General features: G+C 55.5%; 1 protein-coding gene across 1 annotated transcript in view; it reads right to left on the bottom strand.

Moving 5' to 3' along the window:
• The window catches only part of LOC140406603 (scavenger receptor cysteine-rich domain-containing protein DMBT1-like), a gene marked incomplete at both ends in the record, with an annotated part of 102,839 nt that overhangs the window by 23,996 nt on the left and 64,850 nt on the right, over positions 1-13,993 (bottom strand). Inside the window, 2 exons of the mRNA XM_072494601.1 lie at positions 5,373-5,675; positions 10,297-10,614. Of these exons, the coding sequence (XP_072350702.1) occupies positions 5,373-5,675; positions 10,297-10,614 (621 nt within the window). The remainder of the gene's footprint in view (positions 1-5,372; positions 5,676-10,296; positions 10,615-13,993) is intronic.

The raw sequence follows: 13,993 nt of genomic DNA, 5'->3' as shown, positions 1-13,993 counted from the left end.
TGACGGTGAGGGGGGTGTTGACGGTGAGCGGGGTGTTGACGGTGAGGGGGGGGTGTTGACGGCGAGGGGGGGGTGTTGTCGGTGAGGGGGGGTGTTGACGGTGAGGGAGGTGTTGACGGTGAGGGGGTGTTGACGGTGAGGGGGTGTATACGGTGAGGGGGGTGTTGACGGTGAGGGGGGTGTTGACAGTGAGGGGGTGTTGACGTTGAGGGGAGTGTTGACAGTGAGGGGGGTGTTGACGCTGAGGGGGAGTGTTGACGGTGAGGGGGGTGTTGACGCTGAGGGGGAGTGTTGACAGTGAGGGGGGTGTTGACGGTGAGGGGGGGTGTTGACGCTGAGGGGGAGTGTTGACGGTGAGGGGGGTGTTGACGCTGAGGGGGAGTGTTGACAGTGAGGGGGGTGTTGACAGTGAGGGGGGGTGTTGACGGTGAGGGGAGGTGTTGACAGTGAGGGGGGTGTTGACGGTGAGGGGCGTGTTTACGGTGAGGGGGGTGTTGACGGTGAGGGGGGTGTTGACAGTGAGGGGGTGTTGACAGTGGGGGGGGTGTTGACGGTGAGGGGGGGGTGTATACGGTGAGGGGGGTGTTGACGGTGAGGGGGGTGTTGACAGTGAGGGGGTGTTGATGGTGAGGGGGCGTATACGGTGAGGGGGGTGTTGACGGTGAGGGGGTGTTGACGCTGAGGGGGGGTGTATACGGTGAGGGGGGTGTTGACGGTGAGGGGGTGTATACGGTGAGGGGGTGTATACGGTGAGGGGGTGTTGACGGTGAGGGGGTGTATACGGTGAGGGGGTGTTGACGGTGAGGGTGTGTATACGGTGAGGGGGGTGTTGACGGTGAGGGGGTGTATACGGTGAGGGGGTGTTGACGGTGAGGGGGTGTATACGGTGAGGGGGTGTATACGGTGAGGGTGGTGTTGACGGTGAGGGGGTGTATACGGTGAGGGGGTGTATACGGTGAGGGGGTGTATACGGTGAGGGTGGTGTTGACGGTGAGGGGGTGTATACGGTGAGGGGGTGTTGACGGTGAGGGGGGGGGCAGCCGGCCACGCCCTCGTGCCCGCCCAGTGTTCCTGGGGAGAGGTGAGGAGGTGATTCTCCGCCTGTGGGGGTAATTTCCCGAGCGGCCGGCTGACTCTCCCGGCGTTCCCGGAGACCCGCTCCGAGACGGCTGCCGGGGATCGCAGCGCCATGCTCCCGACTCGCTCCCAAACCGGGTGGTCTTCCTGTGCCGCCCCAGTGCCACCCTGACCAGGTCTCACAGATTGGGCCTGTTGCAAAGCCCTGCTGTAGGTGCTGGGGGCCACACGAGGCGCCATGTCAGGGCCACAGAGCTGCACAGCAAGAGGCCACTCGGCCTATTCTGTCTGTGCCAGTCAGCCAGCACCAATCTGTCCTAACCCCATTTCCCAGACGCGGCTGCCGTGGGGTTTCAAAAGCTCATCGAAATGCTTCTTAAATGTTCCGAGGGTCTCTGCCTCCATCCCCCTTTCAGGCAGCGAGTTCCAGACTCCCACCCCCCTCTGGGTGGAAAGGTTTTCCCCCAATCCCCTCAAAACCTCCTGTTCCTGACCTTCAATCTCTGCCCCCTGGTCATTGACCCTCCGCCAATGGGAAAGGTGCCTTCCTGCCCACCCACCAAAGGTCCACCTCAATCAGGTCCCCCCCCTCACCCTTCCCTACTCCAGGGAAACAGCCCCACACTAACCAGCCTCTCTTCATCGCTGAAATGCTCCATCCCACAAACATGCTGGTGAATCTCCTCTGCACCCTCTCCATTGCAATCACATCCTTCCTATAGTCTGGAGACCAGAACTGTACGTAGAACATAGAACATGATAGCGCAGTACAGGCCCTTCGGCCCTCGATGTTGCGCCGACCTGTGAAACCACTCTAAAGCCCATCTACACTATTCCCTTATCGTCCATATGTTTATCCAATGACCATTTAAATGCGAGTCCACTACTGTTGCAGGCAGGGCATTCCACGCCCTTACTACTCTCCGAGTAAAGAACCTACCTCTGACATCTGTCTTATATCGATCTCCCCTCAATTTAAAGCTATGTCCCCTCGTGCTAGACATCACCATCCGAGGAAAAAGGCTCTCACTGTCCACCCTATCCAATCCTCTGATCATCTTGTATGCCTCAATTAAGTCACCTCTTAACCTTCTTCTCTCTAACGAAAACAGCCTCAAGTCCCGCAGCCTTTCCTCATAAGATATTCCCTCCGTACCAGGCAACATTCTGGTAAATCTCCTCTGCACCCTTTCCAATGCTTCCACATCCTTCCTATAATGCGGCGACCAGAATTGCATGCAATACTCCAAATGCGGCCGCACCAGAGTTTTGTACAGCTGCAACATGACCTCATGGCTCCGAAACTCAATCCCTCTACCAATAAAAGCTAACACACCGTACGCCTTCTTAACAACCCTCCCAACCTGGGTGGCAACTTTCAGGATCTATGTACATGGACACCGAGATCTCTCTGCTCATCCACACTGCCAAGAATCTTACCATTCGCCCAGTACTCTGTCTTCCTGTTATTCCTTCCAAAATGAATCACCTCACACTTTTCTGCATTAAACTCCATTTGCCACCTCTCAGCCCAGCGCTGCAGCTTATCTATGTCCCTCTGTAACTTGTAACATCCTTCCGCACTGTCCACAACTCCACCGACTTTAGTGTCATCTGCAAATTTACTCACCCATCCTTCTACGCCTTCCTCTAGGTCATTTATAAAAATGACAAACAGCAGTGGCCCCAAAACAGATCCTTGTGGTACACCACTAGTAACTGGACTCCAGTCTGAACATTTCCCATCAACCACCACCCTTTGTCTTCTTCCAGCTAGCCAATTTCTGATCCAAACTGCTAAATCACCCTGAATCCCATGCTTCCGTATTTTCTGCAGTAGCCGACCGTGGGGAACCTTATCAAACGCTTTACTGAAATCCATATACACCACATCAACTGCTTTACCCTCATCCACCTGTTTGGTCACCTTCTCAAAGAACTCAATAAGGTTTGTGAGGCACGACCTACCCTTCACAAAACCGTGTTGACTATCTCTAATCAAATTATTCCTTTCCAGATGATTATACATCCTATCTCTTTTAAACCTTTCCAAGATTTTGCCCACAACAGAAGTAAGGCTCACTGGTCTATAGTTACCGGGGTTCTCTCTACTCCCCTTCTTGAACAAGGGGACAACATTTGCTATCCTCCAGTCTTCTGGCACTATTCCTGTTGACAAAGATGACTTAAAGATCAAGGCCAAAGGCTCAGCAATCTCCTCCCGAGCTTCCCAGAGAATCCTAGGGTAAATCCCATCTGGCCCAGGGGACTTATCTATTTTCACACTTTCCAGAATTGCTAACACCTCCTCCTTATGAACCTCAAGCCCTTCTAGTCTAGTAGCCTGAATCTCAGTATTCTACTCGACAACATTGTCTTTTTCTGTGTGAATACTGACGAAAAATATTCATTTAGCACCTCTCCTATCTCCCTGGACTCCACGCACAACTTCCCCATACTGCCCTTGACTGGCCCTACTCTTACCCTAGTCATTCTTTTATTCCTGACATATCTATAGAAAGCTTTAGGGTTATCCTTGATCCTACCTGCCAAAGACTTCTCATGTCCCCTCCTGGCTCTTCTTAACTCTCTCTTCAGTCCTTCCTAGCTAACTTGTAACTCTCGAGCGCCCTAACTGAACCTTCATGTCTCATCTTTCCATAAGTCTCCTTTTTCCTCTTAACAAGTGTTTTGACTGACTTAGTAAACCATGGTTCCCTTGCTCGACCACTTCCTCCCTGCCTGACAGGTGCATACTTATCAAGGACACACAGTCGCTGTTCCTTGAACAAGCTCCACATTTCCATTGTGCCCATCCCCTGCAGTTTTCCTCTCCATCCGATGTATCCTAAGTCTTGCCTCATCGCATCATAATTGCCTTTCCCCCAGATATAACTCTTGCCCTGCGGTATATACCTATCCCTTTCCATCACTAAAGTAAACGTAATCGAATTGTGGTCACTATCACCAAAGTGCTCACCTACCTCCAAATCTAACACCTGTCCTGGTTCATTACCCAGTACCAAATCCAATATGGCCTCGCCTCTCGTTGGCCTATCTACATACTGTGTCAGGAAACCCTCCTGCACACATTGGACAAAAACGGACCCATCTAAAGTACTCGAACTATAGCATTTCCAGTCAATATTTGGGAAGTTAAAGTCCCCCATAACAACTACCCTGTTGCTTTCGCTCCTATCCAGAATCATCTTTGCAATCCTCTCCTGTACATCTCTGGAACTTTTCGGAGTCCTATAGAACACCCCCAACAGGGTGACCTCTCCTTTCCTGTTTCTAACATCAGCCCACACTACCTCAGTAGACGAGTCCTCATCAAACATCCTTTCTGCCGCCGTAATACTGTCCTTGACTAACAATGCCACCCCTCCCCCTCTTTTACCACCTTCCCAGAGCTTACTGAAATATCTAAACCACGGCACCTGCAACAACCATTCCTGTCCCTGCTCTATCAATGTCTCCGAAATGGCCACAACATCGAAGTCCCAGGTACCAACCCATGCCGCAAGTTCACCCACCTTATTCCGGATGCTCCTGGCATTGAAGAAGACACACTTTAAACCACCTTCCTGCCTGCCGGTACACTCCTGCAACTTTGAAACCTTACTCGTGACCTCACTACTCTCAACCTCCTGTATACTGGAGCTACAATTCAGGTTCCCAAGCCCCTTCTGGACTAGTGCTCCAGCTGTAAGCTAACCAGTGTTTTAGACAGCTCCATTATAACCACCCGGCTCTTATCGTCAATGCCTCAGTTACTAAAGACAAGTATCCCATATCCCTCCTTACCCACCTGATCTACCTGTCCTGCTGCCTTCAGTGACCTGTGAACCTGCCCCAAGCTCCCTCTGCTCCTCTGTATTGCCCAATGTCAGATAATATCTGGTCAACATGGTAGGAATCGCAAATGCATTGAGGCTCCTCAATTCACCCTCCATCATAGGAATTTCAAGAAAGGGTTTGATGTGCCATCAATTATAGAAAGATGAGTTGTGGAACAAAACTGAGGCTTTAATAATCTAAACTCGAACCTGCTGGAAACTGATCCCGAACTGGGGCAGGGCCAGAGGTCGGCCACCTTTCTACCGAGCCTGAGGGGAGGAGCCACAGGCGGAGCCAGCAGAGACAACAAACAATATATATAATACAGTGACGGTGGTTTACCAAAGGGCTTCGGGCTGTACTTTTCAACTCTTTAAGAACAAAGTATGGTTAGTTGAATGGGGAAAGTGGGGCGTTCAGGAACAAAGGCGGGTCACAGATTCCGGCTCACTCACCACTCACTCTAACCGAGATGCGGATGCTCTCCATCGAGTTGTACGACTTTCCGTCTCTCTGCACTTGGTAGAAGCAGGAGTACAAGCCCCCATCAGAGACACGCGCGTTGGGAAGGCTGAACAGTACGCTGGAGGCGGTGCTGGAGACATGCTCCTCCAACACGAAGGGCGCCTTGTCCGGCTTACGCAGGTAGAATGTGCTGCCTGCGTAGTAGGTACGGGCTGTACAGCGCAAGGAAATCACCTCCCCAGCAATAAAGGCACCAGCTCGTTCCTGCTCAATGACGGGTCGTTCTGGCTTCACTACGAACAACAAAACCATTCATATTCTTCAGCAGAATGTCAGAAATCCGATAACAGCATTACGGCAGGAGAGGCCCATTCAGATCCTTCAAGCTGCTCCGATATTTAATATCAACATGGCTGATCGAAATGTCCCAACTGCCCCTTCCTGGTGTCCTCTCCTAAAACCTTCCACTCCCTTAAACCCGCTCCCCCCCTTGGTTCTAGATTCCCCCCACGAGGGGGGAGCATGCTCTCAGTACCCACCCTGTCAAACAGCACCCCCCCCCACTCAGAATCTGCTCTGTTTAAGATCACCTCTGAGTGTGAAACCTCAAATGGGTACAGGCCCACCCACGCAAACCTTTCCTCATCGTCAATCCCCTTCCATCCTGGAGTTCAGCTCAGGGACACTCTCAGAACTGATTCTCACGCAATGCACACACACACACACAGGCACACACAGAGACACACACAGAGACACACACACACACACTCACACACTCACACACACACACAGACACACACAGAGACACACACAGAGACACACACACACACTCACACACACACACACACAGAGACAAACACAGAGACACACACACATACGCACATTCACAACAAACACACAAACACGCAAACACAGTCACACACGCACATTCACAACACTCAGACACAGTCACACACACACTCACATGCACATTCACAACACTCAGACACAGTCACACACAGTCACACACACACACACACGCACATTCACACTCAGACACAGTCACACACACACACACTCACACACTCACACGCACATTCACAACACTCAGACACAGTCACACACAGTCACACACACACTCACACACTCACACGCACATTCACACTCAGACACAGTCACACACACACACACTCACACGCACATTCACAACACTCAGACACAGTCACACACACACTCACACACACACGCACATTCACAACACTCAGACACACACACACACTCACACACAGTCACACACACACTCACACACACACTCACTCACAGTCACACACACACTCACACACACTCACACACTCACACACACACTCACACACACACAGTCACACACGCACTCACTCACACACTCTCACAATCTCATACACTAACACACACACACACACACTCACTCACACACACACACACACAGTCACACACACACTCACACACACATACACACACATGTCTCACACACACTCACACACACACGCACGCACATTCACAACACTCAGACACAGTCACAAACACAGTCACACAAATGCTCACACGCACAGTCACACACACACTCACACACACAGTCACACACACACAGTCACACACATACACACACACATAGTCACACACACAGTCACACAGTCACACGCACACTCACACACACACGCACATTCACAACACTCAGACACACACACACAGTCACACACACACTCACACACAGTCACACACACACACTCACACACTCACACACACACTCACTCACAGTCACACACACACTCACACACACTCACACACTCACACCCACACTCACACACACAGTCACACGCACACTCACACACACACGCACATTCACAACACTCAGACACACACACACAGTCACACACACAGTCACACACACACACTCACACACACTCACTCACACACACTCACTCACTCACACCCACACTCACACACTCACACCCACACTCACACACACTCACTCACACACACACTCACACACAGTCACACACACACTCACACACACACATACACACACATGTCTCACACACACTCACACACACACTCACACACACACTCGCACACTCACACACACACTCAGACACACATTCACACACACACTCAGACACAGTCACACACACACTCACACAGTCACACACACACACAGTCACACACTCACACACTCACACACACATAGTCACACACACAGTCACACGCACACTCACACACACAGTCACACACACACACTCACACACACATACACTCTCACACACACTCACATGCACATCCGCATACACTCACACACAACACTCGCACAGGCACACACACACAGACACACACATTCGCACAGACACACAGAGACACACACACAGACACACACACACACGCACATTCACAACACTCACACACAGTCATACACACACTCACACACACACACTCACACGCACATTCACAACACTCAGACGCAGTCACACACACAGTCACACACACGCACACAGCCACACGCACACTCACACACACACACACACACTCACACAGTCACACACACACGCAGTCACACACACACTCACACACACAGTCACACACACAGTCACACACACACACACTCACACACATACACATACACACACAGTCACACACAGTCGCACACACACACACACAGTCACACACACACACACACTGGCATACACACACAGTCACACACACACTCACACACACACACACAGTCACACACACACAGTCATACACACACAGTCACACACACACACACACTCACACACACGCTCACACACACACTCACACACACACTCACACTCACACAGAACACTCACACACACACTCACACAGACACACACACTCGCACACGCACACACAACCGCACAGACACACACATGCACACACACACACAGACAGACACACACACACAGACATTCACTCACACACACATATACTCAGACACGCACACACATGGTTTCATGCACACATGCACACACACATACGCACCCACACACCTACCCACTCACACACACATGCACACACACAAGGCTTCATCTACACACAAGGGGATTCACACACACACACGGTTTCACACACACGGTTACACAGACACACACACGCATGCATGCACACACACATACATGCACAGACACACATACGCACACTCATATATTGGTTCTCACGTGCGCACCCACCCCCACACACGGTTTCACACACATGCACACACACTTTTTCACACACACATACCCACACACATAGACGCACACACATAGATGCACACACGTACAGAAACACACAAGCAAATGCACACATATATACATCCTCCCACACACACCATATACACACACACTCACACACAAACTCATATACTGGCTCTCACGTGCACACAGACACATGGTTTCACACACACAATCACACACAAGGTTTCATACACACACACAAGACACAGTACACACGCTGTCTGTGCGGAGTCTGCACGTTCTCCCCGTGTCTGCGTGGGTTTCCTCCGGGTGCTCCGGTTTCCTCCCACAGTCCAAAGACGTGCTGTTAGGTGAATTGGACGTTCTGAATTCTCCCTCTGTGTACCCGAACAGGCGCCGGAATGTGGCTTTTCACAGTAACTTCATTGCAGTGTTAGTGTAAGCCTACTTGTGACACTAAAGATTATTATCATTATTCTTCACCCACACAGACTCATATACTGGCTCTCTCGCGCGCGCGCACACATATGCACACTTCCTCAAACATACATACATATACACACGATGTAATTTGTAAATTCTATTCAATCGTTCCTGTGGTCTGTGATACACAATGTAAATGCGATGTAATTATTCATAGGGTCTATGAAATGCTATGCAAGGTTTACCTAAACATTTCCAAGATCTATGCAGAAGCTAAATAAATTTGATAGAATTTTCATGAGGGGCGTCATTCTCCAGAGTGGCGGCTGTGCTCACCTACCAGCGGGAAAACCAGTGATTCCTGCCTGTGTTGGAAGGGACCCCAGCAGGGGCGGCCCCACAGCTGCACTTTCTAGAAATGGTGAGGAAGATTCAGAAAAAGCTGCAGGAAGGTAAATACCCCCTCCCCTGAGGTAATGGATCCCTGAAGAGCATAAAGATAAACAATCTGGTTCTTCCCTTTGAAGTTGCTTCGACCTGTCAATCAGAAAGTGTTTAACAGGCAGCAGGGCACAAAATTGAATGTAAAAAGTGCTGATCAAAGCTTTTAGCCTTCTCAGCACACACACAGACACTTCAAAGTCCAATGAAATTGAATGTGTGAAAACCACTTGAATGGCTTTGACCACTTTAAAGTGATTACTGTTACCTTCATCGCACACACCTTTAAAATTGGCATATTGGCAGACTTTTTAAAGGATTCCGGGGAAGCTTTGAGGACACTTTCACTTTATTGTGAGGGATGTGTATTTCTGTGATACTAACTGAGTGTTTAAAGGGTTTAAGGGGAGAGTAGTCAAACCAGCCCCAGCCCAGGAAGGGCCCACCCTAAGCACCTCCAGCTAGGCACCCACCTCCCCACCACCCTCGAAGGGCTCCCCTCGGCACCCTGGAGGCAATCGTTAGGAGGGCAGTTAAACACCTTGCTGCCACATCCATGCTCCTCAATACACCAATTCACACCAGCGGCACTGCCGCCTGGGAGGCACGTCCCGGAGACTGAGGCCAAGTTCCTGCCAGAGGCCATGTAAATAGACGGCAATTATTCACAAGGGCTATGAAAATACTCTGTAAAATTCATACAATTCTTCATATGGTCTCTGAAAATAATCTGTAAATGTGATGCAATTATTCATGAGGCATATGCAGATGATATGTAAATGTGATGTAAATTTGAGATAAGTGACAAGTTAATTCTACTCCCCCCGCCGCCCCCCCCTCCGCTTACTTGTGCAATTCACCGCTGCGTAACGGGAATGGGAGCAGCTCGTGTATGTAGCCGCCCCGCTCAGCGAGCACTGCCAGAGTGATGTTTCGGTGCCCACGCAGTGCACCCCGCTCAGCACGAGGGGCACACCCGGCTTCCTGATCGCCCCAGGCCATCTCAACTCGGAGGCGAAACCGCAGCCCAGGTGCCTACAGGTGACTTCCGAGTCGGTCAGGGTCCAGACAACGTCGCAGACGTGGCCCCACTGCCGCTTGTGCTGAATCTGCAACTCCCCCGAGCAGAGGTTCGAGCCGCCCCACAACCTCAACACAGCGGCACCTGAAATCACAAATCCCAAATAGACAATCTGCACAATGACAGGGTTTTACAGCAAGGCCAGCGGGCACGCCCAGCAGCGGGCACACCCAGCAGCGGACACGCCCAGCAGCGGGCACACCCAGCAGCGGAGACGCCCAGCAGCGGGCACACCCAGCAGCGGACACACCCAGCAGCGGGCACGCCCAGCAGCGGGCACGCCCAGCAGCGGACACACCCAGCAGCGGGCATGCCCAGCAGCGGGCACACCCAGCAGCGGGCACACCCAGCAGCGGACACGCCCAGCAGTGGGCACACCCAGCAGCGGGCACACCCAGCAGCGGGCACACCCAGCAGCGGACACACCCAGCAGTGGACACACCCAGCAGCGGGCACACCCAGCAGCGGGCACGCCCAGCAGCGGACACGCCCAGCAGCGGACACACCCAGCAGCGGGCACACCCAGCAGCGGGCACACCCAGCAGCGGGCACACCCAGCAGCGGGCACACCCAGCAGCGGGCACACCCAGCAGCGGACACACCCAGCTGCGGGCACACCCAGCAGCGGGCACACCCAGCAGCGGGCACACCCAGCAGCGGACACACCCAGCAGCGGACACACCCAGCAGCGGGCACACCCAGCAGCGGACACGCCCAGCAGCGGGCACGCCCAGCAGCGGGCACACCCAGCAGCGGACACACCCAGCAGCGGACACACCCAGCAGTGGGCACACCCAGCAGCGGGCACGCCCAGCAGCGGGCACACCCAGCAGCGGACACACCCAGCAGCGGGCACACCCAGCAGCGGGCACACCCAGCAGCGGGCACACCCAGCAGCGGACACACCCAGCAGCGGACACACCCAGCAGCGGGCACACCCAGCAGCGGGCACACCCAGCAGCGGGCACACCCAGCAGCGGACACACCCAGCAGCGGACACACCCAGCAGCGGACACACCCAGCAACAGACACGCCCAGCAGCGGACACGCCCAGCAGCGGACACACCCAGCAGCGGACACACCCAGCAGCGGGCACACACAGCAGCGGGCACACCCAGCAGCGGACACACCCAGCAACAGACACGCCCAGCAGCGGACACGCCCAGCAGCGGACACACCCAGCAGCGGGCACGCCCAGCAGCGGACACACCCAGCAGCGGGCACACCCAGCAGCGGGCACACCCAGCAGCGGGCACACCCAGCAGCGGACACACCCAGCAGCGGACACACCCAGCAGCGGACACACCCAGCAACAGACACGCCCAGCAGCGGACACGCCCAGCAGCGGACACACCCAGCAGCGGACACACCCAGCAGCGGACACACCCAGCAGCGGGCACACCCAGCAGCGGACACACCCAGCAACAGACACGCCCAGCAGCGGACACGCCCAGCAGCGGACACACCCAGCAGCGGACACACCCAGCAGCGGGCACACCCAGCAGTGGACACACCCAGCAGCGGACACACCCAGCAGTGGACACACCCAGCAGCGGACACACCCAGCAGTGGGCACACCCAGCAGCGGGCACACCCAGCAACGGGCACACCCAGCAGCGGACACACACAGCAGCGGACACACACAGTAGCGGACACACCCAGTAGCGGACACACCCAGCAACGGGCACACCCAGCAGCGGACACACCCAGCAACGGACACACCCAGCAACGGACACACACAGTAGCGGACACACCCAGTAGCGGACACACCCAGCAGCGGACACACCCAGCAGTGGGCACACCCAGCAACGGACACACCCAGCAGTGGGCACACCCAGCAGCGGACACACCCAGCAACGGACACACCCAGCAGTGGGCACACCCAGCAGCGGACACACCCAGCAGCGGACACACCCAGCAGCGGGCACGCCCAGCAGCGGACACACCCAGCAACGGACACACCCAGCAGCGGGCACACCCAGCAGCGGGCACGCCCAGCAGTGGACACACCCAGCAGTGGACACACCCAGCAGTGGACACACCCAGCAGTGGACACACCCAGCAGCGGGCACACCCAGCAGCGGACACACCCAGCAGTGGACACACCCAGCAGCGGGCACACCCAGCAGCGGACACGCCCAGCAGCGGACAAACCCAGCAGCGGGCACACCCAGCAGCAGGCACACCCAGCAGCGGGCACACCCAGCAGCGGGCACACCCAGCAGCGGGCACACCCAGCAGCGGGCACACCCAGCAGCGGACACACCCAGCAGCGGGCACACCCAGCAGCGGGCACACCCAGCAGCAGGCACACCCAGCAGCGGGCACACCCAGCAGCGGGCACACCCAGCAATGGACACACCCAGCAGCGGGCACACCCAGCAGCGGACACACCCAGCAGCGGGCACACCCAGCAGCGGACACACCCAGCAGTGGACACACCCAGCAGCGGACACACCCAGCAGCGGGCACACCCAGCAGCGGGCACACCCAGCAGCGGGCACACCCAGCAGCGGACACACCCAGCAGCGGACACACCCAGCAGCGGGCACACCCAGCAGCGGGCACACCCAGCAGCGGGCACACCCAGCAGCGGGCACACCCAGCAATGGACACACACAGCAGCGGGCACACCCAGCAGCGGGCACACCCAGCAGCAGGCACACCCAGCAGCGGACACACCCAGCAGCGGACACACCCAGCAGTGGACACACCCAGCAGCGGACACACCCAGCAGCGGACACACCCAGCAGCGGGCACACCCAGCAGCGGGCACACCCAGCAACGGACACACCCAGCAGCGGGCACACCCAGCAGCGGACACACCCAGCAGTGGACACGCCCAGCAGCAGGCACACCCAGCAGCGGACACACCCAGCAGCGGACACACCCAGCAGCGGGCACACCCAGCAGCGGGCACACCCAGCAACGGACACACCCAGCAGCGGACACACCCAGCAGCGGGCACACCCAGCAGCGGACACACCCAGCAGTGGACACGCCCAGCAGCGGACACACCCAGCAGCGGGCACACCCAGCAGCGGACACACCCAGCAGTGGACACGCCCAGCAGCGGACACACCCAGCAGCGGACACGCCCAGCAGCGGGCACGCCCAGCAGCGGACACACCCAGCAACGGGCACACCCAGCAGCGGACACACCCAGCAGTGGACACACCCAGCAGCGGGCACACCCAGCAGCGGACACACCCAGCAGTGGACACACCCAGCAGCGGGCACACCCAGCAGCGGACACACCCAGCAGTGGACACGCCCAGCAGCGGACACACCCAGCAGCGGACACACCCAGCAGTGGACACGCCCAGCAGCGGACACACCCAGCAGCGGACACACCCAGCAGCGGGCACACCCAGCAGCGGACACACCCAGCAGCGGACACGCCCAGCAGCGGACACACCCAGCAGCGGGCACACCCAGCAATGGACACACCCAGCAGCGGGCA

Source organism: Scyliorhinus torazame, unplaced genomic scaffold (genome assembly GCF_047496885.1).
Source record: "Scyliorhinus torazame isolate Kashiwa2021f unplaced genomic scaffold, sScyTor2.1 scaffold_703, whole genome shotgun sequence".
NCBI lineage: Eukaryota > Metazoa > Chordata > Chondrichthyes > Carcharhiniformes > Scyliorhinidae > Scyliorhinus > Scyliorhinus torazame.
This window is presented reverse-complemented; position numbering and strand designations above follow the sequence as displayed.